The sequence below is a fragment of the Hemiscyllium ocellatum genome, chromosome 23, assembly GCF_020745735.1.
Source record: "Hemiscyllium ocellatum isolate sHemOce1 chromosome 23, sHemOce1.pat.X.cur, whole genome shotgun sequence".
NCBI classification, from domain to species: Eukaryota; Metazoa; Chordata; class Chondrichthyes; order Orectolobiformes; family Hemiscylliidae; genus Hemiscyllium; species Hemiscyllium ocellatum.
This window is the reverse complement of record NC_083423.1, coordinates 5308276-5331017: the sequence shown is the minus strand read 5'-3', so window position 1 is coordinate 5331017 and position 22742 is coordinate 5308276. Positions and strand designations below refer to the sequence as shown.

The 22742-nt window shown below is 41.9% G+C and overlaps 1 protein-coding gene across 4 annotated transcripts; it reads right to left on the bottom strand.

The window, feature by feature from the left end:
- Positions 1–1308: 1308 nt before the first annotated feature.
- Positions 1309–22269, bottom strand: phyh (phytanoyl-CoA 2-hydroxylase). Of its 4 annotated transcripts, none has more exons than XM_060843080.1 (9): positions 22146–22269; positions 19739–19794; positions 16234–16344; positions 12408–12576; positions 10495–10576; positions 9550–9731; positions 7572–7721; positions 4028–4162; positions 1309–1761 (listed from the first exon to the last, which is right to left on the bottom strand). In XM_060843080.1, exons 1-9 carry the CDS (start codon positions 22197–22199, stop codon positions 1708–1710), a joined length of 993 nt encoding a protein of 330 aa, XP_060699063.1. In that variant the 5' UTR covers positions 22200–22269; the 3' UTR covers positions 1309–1707. The 4 variants fall into 4 exon arrangements, with proteins under 4 accessions (XP_060699063.1, XP_060699066.1, XP_060699062.1 ...); XM_060843083.1 differs by lacking the exon at positions 22146–22269 and adding an exon at positions 22108–22127; XM_060843079.1 differs by lacking the exon at positions 22146–22269 and adding an exon at positions 21962–21980.
- Between the last annotated feature and the right edge of the window lie 473 nt (positions 22270–22742).

Sequence of the window (22742 nt, the reverse complement as noted above, 5' to 3'; positions counted from 1 at the left end):
AAGGGACCGATTAACCAGTGACGTTCACATGATAGTTAATTGGGTGTTGAGGCTGGTTGAATTGTTTATATTAATACACAGGAAGAGATTATGTAACTAAGTAATGATGGAACCCCACGTCTCTCTATCATGATGATGAGTCACTGGGATTTGCTGGTAATCTGGTTGTTGAAGCAGAATAATTAAATAAATCACAACACCCAGAGGCCACTTCCAGCATCTAAGAGTTTCTGAAGTTACACCGATGGGAAGAAACCTCTGGGGTTTCAGAAGCTTCTTCACTGGACAAAGGAACGACATTAACTTTATACATTTGTGTTCAGCTTGACTTTCGCTATTGCAAACCAATTGTATTACTAATTGATCACATACACATCCAATCAGGTTAATCACGTGAGTGCATGGTCAGTGATGGGCAGCTTTATTGACAATCCTTTGTCCTCCACGATCTCACAGTGTTTCCCAGACCCCCTTATCTTTAATCTTGGAGCTTTCACAATGCAGTGTATTCAACTACATTCCTATAGTGATGACTTCTACACCTGTAATTCAATCCTCCTGGCCAGCATTCTGAAGACCCTTACTTGCTGTCTCGGACTGTATGCTCAGAGCAGACCTGTGAAATCTCTTTAATGGCTACTGTGGTTTTTTTTTAAAGGAAATTATGTATGTAAATTCAAAATCTATGATTATCTGGGAATCTTAACTAAATTAAACATATTTCTGATGGATTTCAGACTTTAAGTCAGCTAGTAAGCTTAAAAATGTGTTGCTGGAAAAGCGCAGCAGGTCAGGCAGCATCAAAGGAGAAGGAGAATCCTGAAGAAGAGCTTATGCCCGAAACGTCGATTCTCCTGCTCCTTGGATGCTGCCTGACCTGCTGCACTTTTCCAGCAACACATTTTTAAGCTCTGATCCCCAGCAGCTGCAGTCTTCACTTTCTCCTGGTTTAAATCAGCTAGGTGTGGAATTCAGCTATCAGCATACTCAAGTGTGTCCTTATTCAGCTGTATCTGTCCAAACAAACACAGCTGCTTGAATGTAACACCTTTTGTGTGCTATTGTTACCTGGGATATATTCTGCCTAAAAAGCTACAATTGTCCTAATTTATAGTTTACTTTTAACACAAAATAAGTCACTGCTTCAGCTAAAAAATTTGCTCTGCCATTGTACGTCAACTCAAACTCACGGCAGCCATTTTGTGTCACCTTCAGCCATGACCAACCCCAACACTGGTCAAAATCTTTGATTTAAAAGTATTTATATGTGGCCATTTGCAAACTGACTAATCAATACACTAACAGGCCTTCTGTCTTAAATAAATTTAATTTTATATCACTCAGCAATATTAATTAACAGATAGAGAATTTGAAACGTAATAAAATTAATATCAAACAACATTAGTGCAATCAGGACAGTCAGCATGCCTCAGTGAATCACAGACAGCTAAACTGCAAAACATTCTTTGAGTTGACCACAGCGCTGCCTTACATATAACTAATGTCGCATGAAAGGTTAACACAGATAGCACGTATGCTGGCAAGGTCATTCTGAAGTCTATAAAATTACACTGAGGATGATGAGATTATCAATTGCAAGTGCAAATAGCTAATGAATCATAAATGTGACAGATGACATAAGGGACGTTTGATGTAATCAGACAGCACCCTCTGACAATTACTCAGAACCAGATGCCAGCCTTTAATCTATAGGTTAGTTCTCTCTCCTTGTACAAGACGTCCTTTGATGGTCCAAATATCCTAGAAAGATGAAACCACAGACGTATTAGCACTGAATGCCTTTGGATCAGATTCCACAAGAGCTTGGTGACTTGGGATTACCATAGTTCTATGTAATGATCTTAGATTCCCTACAGTGTGGAAACAGGCCCTTGGGCCCAACAAGTTCACTCTGACCCTCCGAAGAGTAACCCACCCAGACTCATTTCCCTACATTTACCCCTGAATAATGCACCTAACACTACGGGCAATTTAGCATGGCCAATTCAACTAACCTCCGCATCTTTGGACTGTGGGAGGAAACCAGAGCACCCGGAGGAAACCCACGCAGACACGGGGAGAATGTGCAAACTCCACACAGACAGTCGCCTGAGGCCGGAATCGAACCCAGGTCCCTGGCCATGTGACGCTGCAGTGCTAACCACTGAGCCACCGTGCTGCCCTCTTTGTACACTTACTTTAAAAATGGATGAGAGAGATTTTAAAAAGTATTGCAAATGCATTTTTCATTGTAATTTTGAACATTTCCTTCCCTCTCCTTGAATCTTATGGAATTACTACTTTCCGGTAATCCCTTTGATCTTTGCTGTCCCTTACCTGACGGAGAGGGATTCCAATTTAAGATGGACAGAAGGAGAGATTTATTTTCTCAGAGAGTTGTTAGTCTTCAGAATTTTCTTCCTGGAGATGAGTTCTGGCCGCTTTGCTATATTATTAAACTGGACAGGGTTCAGAAAAGACTTACCAGGGTGTCATCGGGAATGGAAGGTTTGAATTAGACGGGAAGGCTGATAGGCTGGGGCCTTTTTCACTGAAGGGTAGGAGATTGAGGAGTGACCCTGTAGAGGTTAAACCCTACCGATAAACCCTGTAGAGGTTTATAAAATCATGAGGGGTGTAGGTAAAATGAATAGCAAAGGATCTTTTCCCTAAGGTGGGGGAATTCAAAACGAGGGGATATAATTGTAAGGTGAGAGGAGAAAGATTTAGAAAGGACATGAGGCGCAACTTTTTTTTAAACCCAGAGGGTGCTTTGTCTATGGTAATGAACTTCCAGAGCAAGTGATAGATGCAGACACAGTTACAACATTCCAAAGAATGTCTGGATAAGTACAGGAATAGGAAAGGTTTAGAGGGATATGGGCCAAACACAGGCAGGTGGGACCAGTTTAGTTTGGGTACATGGTTGGCGCGGACAGGTTGGACATAAGGGTACATTTCTGTGCTGTATGACTATTCTTGGCTAAGTTGAACAATCTTTGATTGACAAGGGAGTTGTGGGTTATGGGAGCGCAAGCATAGTGCATTCAAGACTGGACCAGATCAGCTGTGACGTTACTGGATGGAGGAGCAGCCTCAATGGGCTGAATGGCCTTCTCCTGTGTCTACTTCCTGTTATCTTGGAGCTACAGTTCTGGAACTCCACAAGTCCAGCAGCATTCTCCAGCAGTTAAAATCATCAGCAGGCTGGAGATCGGGAGAAACTGGCTGTGTGTGTAAAAGGTACAAGAACAAGAGGGGCATAGGTTTCAAAAGGAGCAAAGGTGGCAGGTGAAAACCACGTTCACACAGAGCGTGGTTTGGGTGTGAAAGCACTGCCTGGAAATGTGGCCAGTTCAACTGAGGCATTCAAGAGGACATTCTATTTTTATTTTGATAAAAATAACGTGTAATGGTGTGGGGAAATTGCAGGAGATAGGCATGAGGGAATGATGGTCATTTGAAGACGGGCTGAGTGGCCTCCTGCTGCACTGTGAGGCTGTGATTCTGACTGTTAACATCAGAGAAATGCAGTAAATTGTGTTTTGCCTTTAGAGATCTTAAGTTTGATTGGTAAAAAGGATGTTGATTCTCTTTTAGTAAATGTGACAGTCGATAGTGTCATATCCAATGGCGACTATGACACCATCATTTTGGAATCTTATTCTATGAGGTGCAAGTCAGGACATTTAACATTGTCACAGAGTTTGTTGACTTGCTTGCAATGTTGGTTTAAGGACAGAGTGTACTGATACATAGCAACGATAACAACAATTGCCTTTATGTAGCTGCAGGGATGGATTCCTTACATGAATGCCAGTTCTTTAGGATAGTATAAATATTTGCAGACAATGTCCCACAGAAAGCTTCAAATACTGATGCTCCATTCTGTAGCTACCACAATCCATTTACCGAAGAAAGTAAACAGCATCAAAATAATAAAGAACCTAAAACTTGTAGCAACTACTTTTCTTATAAGACAGTATGTCAGTTTGACAAAATGTACTTTATTTTTAAGAAAACCTACCACCAAAGTTACATCTTCATCAATATTGTATTTCCTTCGGCCTACCCCAAGTACCTCTTGCTCAATATTCTCCTGGGTGGTACCCTTTACATCGATGTAGTAACAGTCAGAACTTGCAAAGTGGCACGAGATCGCCTAATAAGGGGGAAAAAAAAACAAATCAGAATGCAAACACAGAAGTAAATGATGATGTGGAAAGCAATGAAACATATATCCATCCAAACAGACGTTGATGGACAGGTGAAGATCCTCTGATTTTCCTCATTTGAGAAAACATTTCCTCATTTGTGAACAGCAAGCCCAGAACTAGACAGCATAGGTTCAGGGTGAGAGGGGAACGATATAAAAGGGACCTAAGGGACAACCTTTTCATGCAGAGGGTGGTACGTGTATGGAATGAGCTGCCAGAGGAAGCTAGAGGCTGGTACAATTATAACATTTAAAAAGCATCTGGGTGGGTATATGAAAAGGAAAGTTGAGAGGGATATGGGCCAAGCGTTGGCAAATGGGACTAGATTAGGTTAGGATAGCTGGGCAGCACAGATGAGTTGGACCGAAGGGTCTGTTTCTGTGTTAGACAATCTCTATGAATCGATAACTCACCTCATCTGAAATTGTGAGATCTCCGTGAGAGTTGAAAGAAATTGGAAGCCCCTGCAGAGCCAATATGGGGGGAATCTTCAGAGAAATTCCCCTGCCAGCCATAAAATCTAGCTCATCTCCCTGGTTCGGAATCCCCTGCCATTGTAGTTACAGCATTGGGTGATTAATCTGGGACGTGTTTACATCTCCCCACAACAGCACGTGGTTCTAAATGCAATGACTAGAAAAGAAAGCTGTGACTGTAGAAGTTGTCCCAGTAATGGTGATCATGAAACTAACATCAATTCACATAAAAGGCCCATTTGTCCTTTAGGGAAGGAAATCTGGTGGTGACTCTTAACTGCCCTCTGGGCAATTAGAGATGGGCATAAACACTGTCCCAATGAGCAATGCCCATATCACTTAAAATAGTACAGAGGAAAACAAATTGTAAGGATTGACCTCTTGCTTGTCAGAAACAGGCCTTGCTCTTGTGTGACTTTATTCAGGAACCACTGCACAAAATGTCAACTTGTTCCAGCAGTTTACTATTCTCTGGGAGATAAACTGTGCCCTGACATCTAACCAAAATCGGACTTTTGTCAATGCTCATTTTCACCAAGACATTATGCTGGAAGTTATGTGATGTTGGTTTTAAAAAAAGAAATCAAATACAAGTTTGCAACTGTTTGAGTAAAGATAATGAAAACATTAATAATAAAAAGAAAAGCAGTTTGAACTGAAAATGAAGTGCCATCAAAATGTAACCAGTCACTCCAATCTGTATCTCCTGTTTGATTAAAACCTTTCCTATGGTTTCACATACTGGGAGGAAAGTTGCCTACACTTTATCCGACTTGGAAAAAAATGCCAGACCCAAGAATACACAAATGAACTGCATCTCAGGTAGCTGCCGTTTAGGAGGAGTGGGGGAGAGAGAAAACGGATTTATAGCTGCAGAAACGGAAGGCTTGCCATCTCTTTTGTTTAGAACGTAGAACAATACAGCACAGAACAGGCCCTTTGGCCCTCAATGTTGTGCCGACCTGTGAACTAATCTAAACCCATCTCCCTACAGTATCCCATCATCATCTATGTGCTTATCCAAGGATTGTTTAAATCTCACTAATGTTCCTCATAGTTTCTCTCAGCCGCTCAAAAAGGCAATGCCTGGAGTTAAATCAAATCGAGAAAGAAACATCCATTCAGCAAGAACTCAAATTGATACATTAAATTTTGGGACTGCTAAAGTTACAAATCATTAATTAAACAATCGTGGTCTCAGGTTAAACCCACACCGTAAGCTGTCGAAGGACTGTTTAAAATTGCCCATACCTAATAATCTCCCCTTTTATTATCTTTATACTTTTCTTTGTGTGTGCGCGCTCATGTGGAATGTCATGCTTTATTGTTTATCTTGGAGTTAGTCAGTAATAAAGTTCGCCTTCTTTCACTTAACTGGCTCCTTAACGTTGATGCTTAGTTGGCTAGACAGCTGGTTTGTAATGCAGAGGGATACCAACAGCCTGGTTTCAATTCCTTCTCTGGCTGAGGTTACTGTGAATAACTCCCCATCTCAACCTATCCTCTTCGCCTGAGGGATGGTGACCCTGAGGTTAGGTTCATCACCATCTGTCTGTCTCTCTCAAATAGAACAGCAGCCCCTATGCTCCTCTGGGACCTTTACAATGTTATAACTGAGGCGTGATATAGCAGCTTGCTAACTAATGTTTGTTGAGGCGAACCAAGCCAGTTACAAAGAGCAGTGTCGATTCAGCCCTCCTCACCTGGTTGTAACAAGGCATTTACTGAGATTCAGATGCCTTCTTGAAACCAGAAATTATATTTCCAGCATCTCCATACTTCCTGCATCACTGTCTACTCCTTGTCTTTAAATAAAAAGACAAGTGGGCACCTTGCTTACACATTGGATTCTAGCTACAAGGAGGTACACCATAACATTCCAATTAATCTTTTATCCTCCTTTTAGTTGGGGAAATACAAACACAGAAGGACAGTGAAAAACATTCTCCAGTTTTCATAGAATAATCAATGAAACCTGTGACTGATATCACCATAACACTAATAAAAAACACTAAACACAACTAAATTAATCTCTGTATACCGCTGTACCTGAATATTACACTGAAGGCTTTTAACTTGCAAAGCACCAACTCGGAATGGTGGACATATCAGTTCAGTGCACCTTCTGACAGGACGATCTCTGTGTTGAGGCAGTCTGTATATAGATCAGCAAGAACATAGGAGCAGGAGCAGGCCATTCGGCCCATCGAGCCTGCTCCCCCATTCAATACGATCATGGCTGATCTTTTTTGTGGACTCAGCTCCACTTCCCCGTCCACTCACCATAACCCTTAATTCCTTTACTGTTCAAAAATATATCTTTGCCTTTAAAACATTTAACGATGTTGCTTCAACACCTTCACTGGGCAGGGAATTCCACAGATTCACAACCCTTGGGTGAAGAAGTTCCTCCTCAGCTCAGTCCTAAACCTGCTCCCCCTTATTTTGAGGCGATGCCCCCTAGTTCTTGTTTCACCCCCCAGTGGAAACAACTTCCCTGCTTCTCTCTTATCTATTCCCTTCATAATTTTGTATTTTTCTTTAAGATCGCCCCTCATTCTTCTAACTTCCAATGAGTATAATCCCCGTGTACACAATTTTTCCTCATAAGCCAAATTTCTCAACTCTGGAATCAACCTTGTGGGTCTACTCATAGCACATGGCCTGTAGCAGTTCAAGAAGGCAGCTCACTACCACCTTTGCAAGGGGCAGCTAGGGATGGGCAATCAATTCTTGCACCAGAATTAAGAGGTTCCAGGTCGAGTTTGTGGGGTTAGTTGGTTTTGCACCAATAAGATGATGGATCCTCTTCAGATCTACTGCATTTAAGTGCGTCTCAGGTCTGACCTTTCACCCCTCCTTACAAATGACCCTGTACCTTCCGGAAGCCCCGAGTCCGATTTGTTCCTGATCCGTGAACGAGCAGAGGATGGAAGAATACGGTGTCACCCTTCTCCATCACGAGGTGAATCCTGGGATGACTGGGGTCATAATCACGCACGCCATGATACATCTTATTGACACCATCCTGAATTTACAGTAGATGGAGAAACAACACATTACTACTATGGTTAACAAAAATCAATTATCTTCAGTTAAAATTAAGAACCACAAATCTGGGTGCTTAAAATTAAATTAGAAGCTATTTGGAAATATATCACTGTTCCTTCATTGTTGGTGGGTCAAAATCCTGGAACTCCGTCCCTAATGGAATTCTGGGTCTACTTACAGCACACGGACTGCAGTGGTTTATGAGAGCAGCTCACCCCCACCTTCTTAAGGGCAACTACGGACGGGCAATAAATGCTGGGCCCAGCCAGTGACATCCACATCCTATGTATATAAAACAAAATGAGGCTGCCAATATGGACACAGGAAGTTCCGACATTCAGCAATGGGATAACGGCTGGGTAATTTATTTTTTCCCATACTAACTGAGGAATAAATATTGGCCAGAGCAGCAGAGATAACTCAAACAACAAAATGCTGGAAAAAGACACTGGCATTCTGAAAAAGTCTGGATTCAAAATGTTAACACCATTTCCCTCTCCACGGGATGCTGCTCACCACCTCATTCTCAAGGGTAATTAGTAAATACCTGCCCAGCCAGGGACGCTCATATCCTGTGAAGAAATAAAAATAAGAAGCTTTTTTGTTGAAAACTAGAGATGCTGCAACTGAGAGAGACAGTCATTATGTTTTTGACAGTTGCAGAAACATTCTTAATTCTTGCTCCAAAATGAAAAGTGAGATCAACATTTCGTCGGTTCTTTTGGAGTCCACAGTTACCATCTTGCAATAAACTACATCTAGCTTTAGACCAGAACCATCTCTCATCAGAAATGGATTTCCTGCACCACACTAATCCAAGGTGCCCCTGGAGATCCCCAACTACAAAGGATGGTTGGAGCGAACCTTCCTGATGCTGATCAAGATCCAAGTTGCTCAATATGACATGGTGTTAGCATTGGTCACCTAGAGGTTCAGTTTAGCTCTCCTGTCACAACAACCAACACAAGTCTCACGTTAAAAATTAAAATAAGGATTAATGAAAGCAAAATCAGAAAAACTATTTCTAATCAAATCTAATGGTTTGCTTAGCATTCATATGCTTTCATTGTGCAATAATGGAACTGTGTTTTAATAGTTACCATGACAATTGATTCATTGAGTACATTTAAGACAGAGATGATAAGTTCTTGATTGCCAAGGGGACCAAAGATTACAGGAGAAAGCAGGAAAACTGGGTTGAGAAACCTATCAGCCATGATCAAATGGTGGGGCAGACTCGATGGGCTGAATAGTCTAATTTCTGCTCCTATGGTGCACTACTTTGCTCACAAAAATATTACGGTCAGGTTATTTCACTCGTCTTCCACACTCCTCTCTCTGAATTTCCTCATCTGCAGTTACTTTCCTCTTGTGGGGAGAGACTGAGGGGGGTCATTTAAGATTTAAGGTCCCCTCTTTTAAAGCAGAAATCAGGATCTATTCTTTTTCTGTCACACAGTTGATAGTGTGTGGAACTCTCTTCCCTGGAAAAAACTGCAGGCTGCATCTGTTAACTTGTATTCAAGACTGAGTTAGATAGCTTTTCAGTAGATCAGGAAGTCGAGAATTGTGCAGGGGAAGGGGCAGACAGGAGATTGGAGCTAAGACCATGACCCAATCAGCGTCAGCATTATTGAAAGGTGCAGCAGGCTTGAGGGCTCACCCCAATCCCATGACTATGTACCACCTCCCTCCCACTTCCTACCCAGAGAGTGATTATCTTCACTTCGTATGTTTGCAATGGTGGTTGTTCTTTATGTTATTTGTTGTTTTGCACACAGGTGGCATGGTGGCCAAGTACATACCTTCCACTCTGGGTAGTCATGTCGTTTCAGTCTCCCCTTGTGAGTCCCTGGCAGTACAACAAGGCATCCGTTGTTGCGGTCCACTCTCTCCATGGCCGTCCAGGCGCACACTATCTGATCCGCAGGGCGAAATGGGAAATAATGCAAATCCTGGTGCATGGGATGACGAGATGTCTTTGTCCCTGGAAACGCAAAATCAACGGTGATCACTTCCCCAATTTCAACAAACTTTTATCATCTCTCTTCTGCTCTTACTGAGATATTAATACAGTTTCGGTGAATCCCAGAATATATCTTGAGCTACCAAACTTTACATTACCACCAAGGTCTGCCATACATGAGGGAAAGGAAAAACAAACAGAACACTCCACCTTAATAACTACTTCACAAGTTAAAGCTCACTGTAATATAATGAAGCAAATGACTTGCAGCTGTTATCAGAAAACTGAAAATAACTCTACAGGCAGAGGGAACAGCATTAATGTTGAAGGATTAATCGGTTCAATGCCTCAAACATTAGCAGCTGGAAACTTCTCTGCACATGGCAATGTAAGAACACATTAATTACAGACGTTAGAAAACAGACAGTCTTTCCAAACCGCTACAATCAGTCACTGCGTTGATTTTTAAAAACTTCACTCATTACAGGTGGGCATTGCTGGTTGATATTGTCCATCCCTAGTTGCCTGTGAGATGGTGCTGATGGGGACTATATGCTAGCCCCACCCAGGGACACCCACAGCAAGGGAGGGAATTCCAGGATTTTTGACCCAGTGACAGTGAAGGGACAGTGATATAATTTTATGGGGAGTGGCTTGGAGGGGAATTTGCAGTGACTGGTGTTCCCAAGTCTTTGTCTTTCTGGACTGAAGTGCTTGTGGGTTTGGAAGGTGCTATCTGAGGAGCCTTTCAAATATGTATTCAGTGAACCTTTATTTCCCTTACCCGTGTCGGGGGGCTTGTTGATCAGCATGGTGTGCATCGCCATAATGTTGGGGCCTGTAAAGCACTCCACATATTTCAAGATCTAAAAAGCAGAACCAAATCTAATTGAGAGGAATGGCATCTGAAAAGAAACATCAGAGATGACTTCTCTTTGACAATAAATTGGCTGCAAAGCGATTCGGTCAGTAATTTCAAGAATTCAACAAACCACTAGAAAGCAAAGAAACTTTACCATGAAAAAGGTGTTGAATCTGCTGAGGATTTACCACTCAGGTAAGAGACTGACTGATGGAGTCATAGATACTCCAGTGTGAATGTCATTTAAATGTTACACATTATTAATGAAACTCTACAATGTTTCTGATAAGCAACACTGAACTGGTACAACGCAGGAGGCCATTTGGCCCGTCATGTCTGTCCTGGCTCTCTGCAAGAGCAACACAACAATCCCTACTTATACTCAAAGATTGTTTCCTAATCAAACTGTTCAGAGATTGATCTTGGAGTCATTCTGCATAGAAACAGACCCTTCGGTCCAACTACTCCAAGCCAACCATGTTTCCAAACTAAACCAGTCCCATCTGCCTGCACATGGCCCATATCACTCCAAACCTTTCCTATTGTCCAAATGTCTTTTAAACATTGTAACTGCACCCATATCTACCACTTCCTCTGGCAGTTCATTCTAAACACGAACCACTCTGTGTAAAAAAATTGCCCCTCACATCCTTTTAAAACTTTCTCAATTTAGAAATATAGCCTCTAGTTTTGAACTTGCCCACCTCAGGGAAAAGGCTCTTGTTATTCACCGTATCCATGCCCCTCATGATTCTATAAATCCCTAGAAGATCTATCCTCTATCTCCTATGCTCCAGCGAAAGAAGTCCCAGCCTATCGTAACTCGAACATTCAATTTGCGGCAACATCCTAATAAATCTTTTCTGAATTCTCTTCAATTTAATAATATCCCTTCTATAGCAGGGTGACCAGAACTACACACAGTACTCTAGACAATGCCTCACCAACACAACCTTAACATCACATCCCAACTCCTATACTCAAAGGCCTGAACAATGAAGACAAGCGTGCTAAATACCTTCTTAACCGCCCTGTCCACCTGTGACACAAATTTCGAAGAATTATGTACTTGAACTCCTAGGTCTCTCTGCTTAACTACATTATCCAGGTCCCTACCATTAACTGTATAAATCCAGCCCTTGTGAGTTTTACCAAAATGAATTATCTTGCATTTATCCAAGTGTTATTTTTAAAAATATCATTCACAGGATATGGGAGTCTCTGGCCAGGCCAGCATTTATTGCTATCCCTAATTACCCAGGAGGCAGTTAAGAGTCAGCCCCATTGCTGTGAGTCTGTAATCACATGTAGCCCAGACTAGGTAAGGATGGCAGTTTCCACCCCTAAATTACATTAGTCAACCAGATAGGTTTTACTGACAATTGACAATGGATTCATGATCATCACTGGGCTCTCAATGTCAATTTTTTAAAAAAGAGATTGCAAATTCTACCATCTGTCATGGAGGGAGTTTGAATCCAGGTCCCCAGAACATCATCTGGGTCTCAGGATTAACAGTTTAGAGATAGCACCACTAGGCCATCACCGCCCTGCTTCTGGACAGGTGGGACTTGAACTCAGGCCTCCTTGGTCAGAAGTACAGACACTACCACTGTGCTACAAAAGCCCTTCTATTCCCCTAGCCATATCTTTTGCTCTTCAAATAATTATTCAATTGTACAACCTGCACTTCTGAAAGCCTTGTTTCTGCCTCCTCCACACTCTCAACTAGTGAATTCCTGAGAACTGCTGGATATATTTCTGTCCTCAGGTATCCTTCCTTTATATGAATTAAACACAGCCTTTGTATGCAGTCTTCAATTCTGGACTCTCACCTCTGGCAAGCAGCAGTATTTAAACAGTGTTTCATTGTTCTCAAAACTTTGGATCTTAGAAATTGCTTGTTGATCTGGAACATATTCCGTTTTAGAAATGGATACATCCCTCATTATTGTTAGTCCCGGAACCTCAACTTCCCTCCGGCAAATCTTCTCAAACTCTTCTCTGAAAAGAAAATTGTTTATCTTTGTTATAAAGTGTAAAAATTAACATTCATTCAGTTCATACAGCATGTTGACAATTAGTAGTTTATTATTGTTAGTCTTCAGTTTACTCCTGAAAAAAAACCAAATCTATTTCATTTTAAGTGGAATGGTAGAAAAATGGATTTATGGTTACATATACCTGTGGTCTTCCTTTCATCTGGTTACGAGTTCTGCAACGATTTGATCCTATTCAACAGTTCCTGTCCCCTGTCTGATGGCTCTTTATAATGACTGTCACTACTTCATACTTCTTGCTCACTGATCTGGGTTGAATATCATTTCAGTTGTTGATCCAAAAGTTTGTTTTAGCTGTTTTGTTTTTGTAACATTTCTAAGCTTGCCATTATTACTACTATATCAGGCCTCTTCCGTCTAGAAAGGAAAAATTTCTGATGCCTGCCCATCTAAATATTTGGAAAAAATAATTATTCAGTACCTTTACTGTCAATGTTATTGAGTCATAGAAATGTACAGCATGGAAACAGACCCTTCGGTCCAACCCGCCCATGCCGACCAGTTATCCCAACCCAATCTAGTCCCACCTGCCAGCACCCGGCCCATATCCGTCCAAACTCTTCCTATTCATATACCCATCCAAATGCCTTTTAAATGTTGCAATTGTATCAACCTTCACCACTTCCTCTGGCAGCTCATTCCATACACGTACCACCCTCTGTGAGAAAATGTTGCCCCTTAGGTCCCTTTTATATCTTTCCCCTCTCACCTTAAACCTATGCCCTCTAGTTCAACATCTTTCCAATAGGTAGGAGACCAGAATTGCACACAATATTCCAACAGTGGTCTAACCAATATCCTGTAGAGCCACAACATGACCTCTCAACTCTGGTACTCAATACTCTCACCAATAAAGGAAAGCATACTAAACACCTTTTTCACTATCTTATCTACCTGCGATTCCACTTTCAAGGAGCTATGAACCTGCACTCCAAGGTCTCTTTGTTCAGCAACACTCTCTAAGACCTTACCATTAAGTGTAAAGTCCTGCTAAGATTTGCTTTCCCAAAATGCAGCAACTCGCATTTATCTGAATTAAACTCCATTCATCTGGTCCAGATCCTGTTGTAATCTGAGGTAACCCTCTTCGCTGTCCATTACACCTCCAATTTTGGTGTCATCTGCAAACTTACTAACTGTACTTGTTATGCTCGCATCCAAATCATTTATGTAAATGACAAAAGCTAGAGGATCCAGCACCGATCCTTGTGGCACTCCACTGGTCACAGGCCTCCAGTCTGAAAAACAACCCTCCACCACCACCCTCTGTCTTCTACCTTTGAGCCAGTTCTGTATCTAAATGGCTAGTTCTCCCTGTATTCCATGAGATCTAATCTTGTTAATCAGTCTCCCATGGGGAATCTCGTTGAACGTCTTACTGAAGTCCATATAGATCACATCTACCGCTCTGCCCTCATCAATCCTCTTTGTTACTTCTTCAAAAAACTCAACCAAGTTTGTGAGACAGGCTTTCCCTTTGCACAAAGCCATGTTGTCTAGCCCTAATCAGTCCTTGCCTTTCCAAATACATGTACATCCTGTCCCTCAGGATTCCCTCCAACAACTTGCCCACCACTAACATCAGGCTCACTGGTCTATAGTTCCCTGGCTTGTCCTTACTACCCTTCTTAAACAGTGGCACCACGTTTGCCAACCTCCAGTCTTCTAGCGCCTCACCTGTGACTATCGCTGATACAAATATCTCAGCAAGAGGCCCAGCAATCACTTCTCTAGCTTCCCACAGAGTTCTCAGGTACACCTGATCATCCAGCTTTTATGTGTTTCAAGACATCCAGAACTTCCTCCTCTGTAATCTGGACATTTTGCAAGGTTTCACCATGTACTTCCCTACAATCTATATCTTCCATTTCCTTTTCCACAGTAAATACTGATGCAAAATATTCATTTAGTATCTCCCCCATCTGCTGTGGCTCCACACAAAGGCCTCCTTGCTGATCTTTGAGGGGCCCTACTCACTCCCTAGTTACCTTTTGTCCTTAATGTATTTGTAAAAACTCTTTGGATTCTCCTTAATTCTATTTGCCAAAGCTACCTCATGTCCCCCTTTTTGCCCTCCTGATTTCCCTCTTAATTATACTCCTACTTCCTTGATACTCTTCTAAGGATCAACTCGATCTATTCTGTCTATGTCTTACATATGCTTCCTTCTTTTTCTTAACCAAACCCTCAATTTCTTTAGTCATCCAGCATTCCCTGTACCTACCAGCCTTCCCTTTCACCCTGACAGGAATATACTTTCTCTGGATTCTTGTTATCTCATTTCTGAAGGCTTCCCATTTTCTAGCCATCCCTTTACCTGCGAACATCTGCCCTCAATCAGCTTTTGAAAGTTCTTGCCTAATACCGTCAAAATTGGCCTTTCTCCAATTTAGAACTTCAACTTTTAGATCTGGTCTCTCCTTTTCCATCACTATTTTAAATCTAGTAGACTTATGGTCGCTGGCCCCAAAGTGCTCCCCCACTGACACCTCAGTCACCCGCCCTGCCTTATTTTCCAAGAGTAGGTCAAGTTTTGAAACTTCTCTAGTAGGTACATAGACATACTGAATCAGAAAATTTTCTTGTACACACTTAACAAATTCCTCTCCATCTAAACCCTTAACACTATGGCAGTCCCAGTCTATGTTTGGAAAGTTAAAATCTCCTCCCATAACCACCCTATTATTCTTACAGATAGCTGAGATCTCCTGACAAGTTTGTTTCTCAATTTCCCTCTGACTATTATGGGGTCTATAATACAATCCCAATAAGTTGATCTTCCTTTTCTTATTTCTCACTTTCTAACTTCCCTGGATGTATTTCTGGGAATATCCTCCCTCAGCACAGCTGTAATGCTATCCTTTATCAAAAATGCCACTCCCCCTCCTCTCTTGCCTCCCTTTCTATCCTTCCTGTAACATTTGTATCCTGGAACATTAAGCTGCCAGTGCTGCCCATCCTTGAGCCATGTTTCTGTAATTGCTATGATATCCCAGTCCCATGTTCCTAACCATGCCCTGAGTTCATCTGCCTTCCCTGTTAGGCCCCTTGCATTGAAATAAATGCAGTTTAATTTATTAGTCCTATCTTGTCCCTGCCTGCCCTGACTGTGTTTGACTCGCTTCTGTTCTCAACTGTACCAGTCTCAGATTGATCTCTTTCCTCACTATCTACAGGAAAGTAGAGTTGAGGATTATCAGATCAGCCACAATCTTACTGAATGGCAGAGCAGACTCAATGGGCCAAATGGCCTACTTCTGATTTTACATTTTGTGCTTTGCTGTTTATGTTAAGATCTTTCTAAATTTTCAAGTATTTATATATTTTTATCTTTATCTGTTATTTCCTTTTATGCAATAAACTTGTATTTTTTTGTCTAAGAACATTGGCAGCAAAGGTTCACTGACTAACCACTTTAGTAAATAACTGCAAAAATAAAACTTAGGATCTATCAAGACTGGGTTTCATTCAAGATCTGACTGGATCTGAGCACAGTTATAATACCGAGAGAACTGAAAGTGAAAAGCTTTGGCAAGTTTTTAGGATGTGATAAAGTACAATATAAATGGAATCTTTCTTTCCTCAAGACTTAATAGCTCACCTGTAGAGCTCAATATTCTCATTAGAAATCAGCTTCTTAATAAGGAGGAATCCATTTTCCTCATAAAACTGTCTCTGCTCAGGGGTCAGAACTCTGTTTTCCAAAGTGTAGCTAGGTATAAAAAAACACAATTTGAAATAACAAAATTGAACGCAAAGTAGTTTTGGAACACAAAATTAACACAAAAAATGTTTTACGTTCGTGTCCAGAGCTTAATGTAGAATACACTATCCCATAGATACTCTGGCATGATCCAACTAATTTAACACACACAAGAGTTGTTAAACAGCAGCAGCAGAAGACATTTGACCCAAAGAGGACAAAAATTAAAAATCCTAGAAGGTTAAAGGAGACAGATATTCATACCTTCCTTCAGGACTCCCACCAAGAAAATATGGATGAAATTATTGTTGTTGATAAATTTGGTTTTAACAAAAGTTGAATTAAACAGCAAGCTGACCAACAGCAGGAATTCCATTCCCAAAAAATCAGTTCAACACCTTGGCATGTTAATTCAATGTGTTGCCAGGAACTCTGGTATATCTCCCACTCACAATTCACTCAGTTAGTAGAGTCCCTCATTATGTTCCTCGACAAATCCTGGAAAAACTTTTCAACTATTTTCTTCCTCAACGATACTCAATTAGGTCAAAACTCAGTCACAAACATGACATGTGTTTATTGGCTGATAACATTCCACCAGTTTCTTGAGATTACATAAGAAAACAGAGGGCACTGCTTCAGTTTTGAGGGCAGCTCGGAGGAGGTGGGACTATTTTGCCTTACAAGGAGAAGGCTAACAGGAGATTTGATCAAAGTTTTCAAAATCAGGAGGGGCCTGCATGTTATGGACAGGGAGAAACTCCTCCTGCTCATAAAGGATCAAGAATCACGGAGCACAGATTTAAAACAGTTTGCAAAAGAAGCAAACAGGAAAACATCTTCACACAGCAAGTAGCTTGCATGATCAGCCATGATTGAATGACTGAATGGCCTGCTCCTGCACCTATGTTTCTAGGAGAGTTTTAACAATCTGGTACAAAATCTTTGAGGATGTTATAGACAGGTTGATGAGGGGCGAGCGATGGATGTTGTGTATATGGACTTCAGTAAGGCATTTGATAAGGTTCCCCATGGTAGGCTCATTCAGAAGGTCAGGAGGAATGGGATACAGGGAAATTTAGCTGTCGATACAGAATTGGCTGGTTGACAGAAGACAGCGAGTGGTAGTGGAAGGAAAATATTCAGCTTGGAAGTCAGTGGTGAGTGGTGTTCCAGAGGGCTCTGTTCTTGGGCTTCTACTCTTTATAATTTTTATTAATGACTTGGATGAGGAGATTGAAGGATGGGTTAGCAAGTTTGCAGATGACACAAAAGTTGGAGGTGTCATTGACGGTATAGAAGACAGTTGTAGACTGCAGCGTGACATTGACAGCATGCAGAGATGGGCTGAGAGGTGGCAGATGGAGTTCAACCTGGGTAAATGTGAGGTGATGCATTTTGGAATGTCGAACTTGAAAGTTGAGTACAGAATTAAAGACAGGATTCTTGGCAGTGTGGAGGAACAGCGGGATCTTGGTGTGCAGGTACATAGATCCCTTAAAGTGGCCACCCAAGTGGACAGGATTGTTAAGAAAGCATATGGTGTTTTTGCTTTCATGAACGGGGGATTGAGTTTAAGAGCCATGAGATCTTGTTGCAGCTCTATAAAACTTTGGTTAGACCGCACTTGGAATACTGTGTCCAGTTCTGGTCGCCCTATTATAGGAAAGATGTGGATGCTTTGGAGAGGGTTCAGAGGTGGTTTACCAGGATGCTGCCTGGAATGGAGGGCTTATCTTACGAAGAGAGGTTGACTGAGCTCGGACTTTTTTCATTGGAGAAAAGGAGGAGGAGAGGGGACCTGATTGAGGTGTACAAGATAATGAGAGGCATACATAGAGTTGATGGCCAGAAACTTTTTCCCAGGGCAGAAACTGTTAACACGAGGGGTCATAGTTTTAAGCTGTTTGGCGGAAAGTATAGAGGGGATGTCAGAGGCGGCTTCTTTACACAGAGAGTTGAGAGAGCATGGAATGCGTTGCCAGCAGCACTTGTGGAAGCAAGGTCATTGGGGATATTTAAGAGACTACTGAACATGCATATGGTCACAGAAATTTGAGAGTTCGTACATTAGGTTTACCTCACATGAGGATCAATGGTCGGCACAACATCGTGGGCTGAAGGGTCTGTTCTGTCCTGTACTGTTCTACGTTCTAAAATCGTGAGTGACATAAATAGGGTAAATAGCCGAGGTCTTCTCCCTCTTCGATGTGTGTGTGGGGGGGGTAGTCCAAATCTATAGGGTTTAAGGTTAGAGGGGAAACTTCTTATTGGGATCTAAGGGGTAACTTTTTCACACAGAGAGTAGTGCGTGTATTGAATGTGCTGCCAGAGGAAGTGGTGGAGGCTGGTACAATTACAGCATTTAAAAGGCATCTGGATGGATGCATGAATAGGAAGGGTTTAGAGGAATATAGACCAAGTGCTGGCAAATGAGATTAGATTAATTTAGGATATCTGGTTAGCATGGATGAGTTGGACAGAAGAGTCTGTTTCTATGCTGTAAAGTTCTATGACTTTGTGGCAGTTTAATGATCACGAATTATAAGACCAGCACTTAATTCCAGATTAAATATTATTTTTGTTGAAAATTCTGAGAATTAATGTTATTAGAGAAATGATAAGTATAGTGCCTGGACAAATACAACAATTGAATAATAGAAACTGTCTTTGAAACCAAATGTCCTTCAACGACTATTAGTTAAACTGTGCACTAAACAGAGCATATTGCTCAGAAACAGCTATTCACCCATTCACCTGTCATGCAGGTTTTGCAGATTGTTGTGATGAATTTCCCATGCCTAATTCCCACAATGCAACATTAGCAGTTACTATTCCAAAACAATAGCCAATAGAAAAGACTAAACCAATGTTTAATCATAATTTTTTGACATTTTCTATGTTTTTTAAGACTCTACAATCTGAATTTCGAGATCAAACTGGCGAAGTTAGGATCTACAATGCGTGAGGCACCAATTTGGGAGAAGGCAGTAATTCAGCAACAGTGCATGATAATTTCCCTTCAAGCCCCTCACCATCCTCAGTTGGAAATGTATCGCCCTTCCCTCGCTGTCAATAAATGAACATCTTAGAAATCTCTCCCTAATGTCAACATGAGCCTACCTATGCTAAATGATCGGTAGCAGTTCAAGAAGGCAGTTCACCACTACCCTAAGCATTCTGAGTGTTCGATAGCAAATAAATCTGGCAAACCCGGTGAGCTCCTAAAAAGGCTTCGAGTAAGTGATTTGTGAAAAGTGAATGGCAAGGGGATGGAAAAAAATAACTGGCAGATTGAGGAAATTAGCAAATTAGGGCATGTCTCAAACACCTGCACTTGCTCTTGTGCACTGTTAACATGCCACTATTAATTCAGCAAGACATGGTTCATTACTGTACTTACCAGAGCCTTCCAGGATGAGCATGTGGAATGGTTTCTCCAGAGGTGGGACCAGTTGTCTGAAAGATGGATAAAGGGAGGTAACTTCAGCTTTCATGATGGGACCTTGCATGTTGAGTGCAACATTTTGACCATTTCTGGGTGTAAATTTATTTTTGATGCAGCAGGTCATAATCTGGAATGCGCTGACAGTAAGGGTGCAACCTTCCAAAGGGAATTTGAGCATTGAAGGTGAAAATCTGGTAAGGAGCAGAGGAAAGGTGGTGGTACTCGTTGGATAATGCCTTCAAAGCACCAGCACAGACTCAGATGGGTGAGCAACCTTCTCCTGTACTGAATCACTCTGTCATTAGATTCTTTTTGGAAGCTTGCTGAATCACAGTGGGATCAATGATTAGGTAACTCAGGACCAAAGAAAAAGCAACCAATTGATGTGTAATCAGATCTACAATTTCAGTACAAACTCTTTGAAAAGATGAATATTCATAATCTTTCAGGATTCAAGGGTGTCCCAAAACTGAGAAGTACTTTTCAACTGTTGCAACATATAAAACACAGCAGCTAATTTACAGGCAGCAAGGTCTTATTAACACCAAAGAGAACAGACTGACCAAAGTTCACTTAACCCAGTTGGCTTGTAGCACCCTCTTCTATGACTAGTGGGTTCAACTCCCACTTTAGGATTTGGACTGACACTCTGATGTAGTACCAAGGGAAGACTGAACCACTGGAGGAGCTGCCTTTCAGAGGAGTTGCTCTGCCTTGGCCCAGTCAGGTAGACACAAAGGAAAATTCCAGCACACTCTGTTGAAGGAATGCAGGGGAGCGATCACCAGTCTCCAGGCCAAGTTAACCTTCAGTAAACAATACAAGAACAGAAACTCATCGGATAGAGGCAGTCACTGGAATACTAATCCAAAATCCCAGGGCAATGCTTTGGGGGACACGGATTTGAATCCCAAAACAGCAGATGATGAAATTGCAGCTCAATTAACAAACCTACAATAAAATAAAAACTAGCCTCATGATAACCATGTAATCACTACCCACAGTTATCAAAGACACAATCTGGTTCACTCTGATGAAAAGTCGTCTGGACATAAAACATCGGCTTGCTTTCTCTCCACAGCTGCCCGACCTGCTGTGATCTCCAGCATTTCTTTTGCCAGTATTCATTCACAGGATGAGGGTGTCACTGGCCAGGCCTGTGTTTATTCCCCATCTCTAATTACCCAGAGGGCTGTTAAGTGTCAAGCTCATCGCTATGGGTCTGGAGTCACATGTAGGCCAGAGCAGCTAAGACAAACAGTTGCCTTCCCTGAAGAACATGAGTGAACCAGATTGGCTCTTCCCAACAATTGACAATGGATTCCCAGTCACTATTAGACTCTTAATTCCAGATTTTTATTGAATTCAAATTTCACCATCTGTTGTGGGATTCAATCCCAGGTCCCCAGAACCTTATCTGGGTTAATAGTCCAGCGATAATACCAGTAGGCCATTGTCTCCCCATTTGTTATTTTCAGTTCACAATCTGATTCACTTTCGGGAAGGAAATCTGTCTTCCTTACCAGGTCAGGCCTATGTGTGGGCTGACTCTGAGCTCTTGGGGCAATAGAAATGCATAATAAATGTTAGCCTACCCCACATCCCATGGACAAAATTTTAAAAAATAAATGATTATATTTGTGGGTGGCACAGTGGTTAGCACTGCTGCCTCACAGCGCCAGAGACCCGGGTTCAATTCCCACCTCAGGCGACTGACTGTGTGGAGTTTGCACGTTCTCCCTGTGTCTGTGTAGGTTTCCTCCCACAATCACAAAAGATGTGCGGGTCAGGTGAATTGGCCATGCTAAATTGCCCCTAGTGTTAGGTAATGGGTGAATATAGGGGTACGGGTGGGTTGCGGGTCGGTGTGGACTTGTTGGGCCGAAGGGCCTGTTTCCCCACTGTAAGTAATCTAATCTACAACTGCTGCAAACATTTCCACCTTGCTTTCACGTCAGTAGTGTTTACTGAGTTTAAGGCACTTTGACAAGATTTTAAAAATGAAACTTGATTATTTATTGTTGGGGAGACTTGGCCATTTATTTCGGTGCATCTCGGCAGCGATCTTTTAACTGCAAACATATTTTTTGAAGATCTCAAAAGGACTAACGCTTTAAAATGATCTTCAAACAATAACTCAGCGTGTTTAGTCTCAACATATCGCTCGTTAACCTTCACCTGACGCAGTCTGCTCCCTCTGCATTTGTGTGGCCACCGGGGATTCCGCCAGTGGCCTTGCCTCAGGACCGGTCCCATTAAGATTTAAGCATAAAGCTAACAGAAAGGACGACAGGGGAAAGAGAGGGAGAGGAATGTTGGTTCACCTCTTCCCCAGCGAGGTGCCTAGAGTTTAAAAGGATACGACTCCGGAGGTTAGATGTTGCTGGAGGACTTTGAGTCGAGTTGCCGCGGACATTATTCCCCCTACAATGTCCAAAGAGAAATGTCAAAGTCCCAAGAGCAGACCAAGGCAGAAGGAGAGAGCCGCCCTCGGAAATTGCGCATTTACCGTCTCTCTGACACACACACAAATACACAGACGCCTCCTTAACCCTTTATTTGCAAATTATTGGCAGACGCTGTTAAATGTAAGTACGCGTCCCCAGAGCTTCTTGGAAAAGTTCTGCAGTCCTGCAAACAAATCAACCCTGACTGAGTCCGTTTCAGTAACATTCACGCTGAGACGTTCACAATTTTCTAAACAAAAAAAAACCCTCGCATTTCCAAGGCCTCATTTCCAACAGCGGGCTGTAACTTTACAGCTAATGAAATATTTTTTGAAATTTCAATTCGCACATAGCACATTCTCGCAAATAGAAATGAGATAACCTACAGTATCACTAAATCCCTAGAGTGTGGAAGCAGGCCATTCAGCCCATCGAGTCCATACCGACCTTCTGAAGAGCACCCCACCCAGACCCATTCCAACCCTGTAACACCCTAACTTCGGTGGTCATGC

Excerpts from the sequence above, each read along its gene's own strand:
- phyh (XM_060843080.1), bottom strand. The coding sequence starts at position 22,199 with ATGTCCGCGGCAACTCGACTCAAAGTCCTCCAGCAACATCTAACCTCC. Across the intron at positions 10,577-12,407 it reads AATACTGCTGCTTGCCAGAG|ATCTTGAAATATGTGGAGTG; the intron begins GTGAGAGTCCAG and ends TCTGCTTTTTAG. Across the intron at positions 1,762-4,027 it reads ATGAAGATGTAACTTTGGTG|GATATTTGGACCATCAAAGG; the intron begins GTAGGTTTTCTT and ends TCATCTTTCTAG.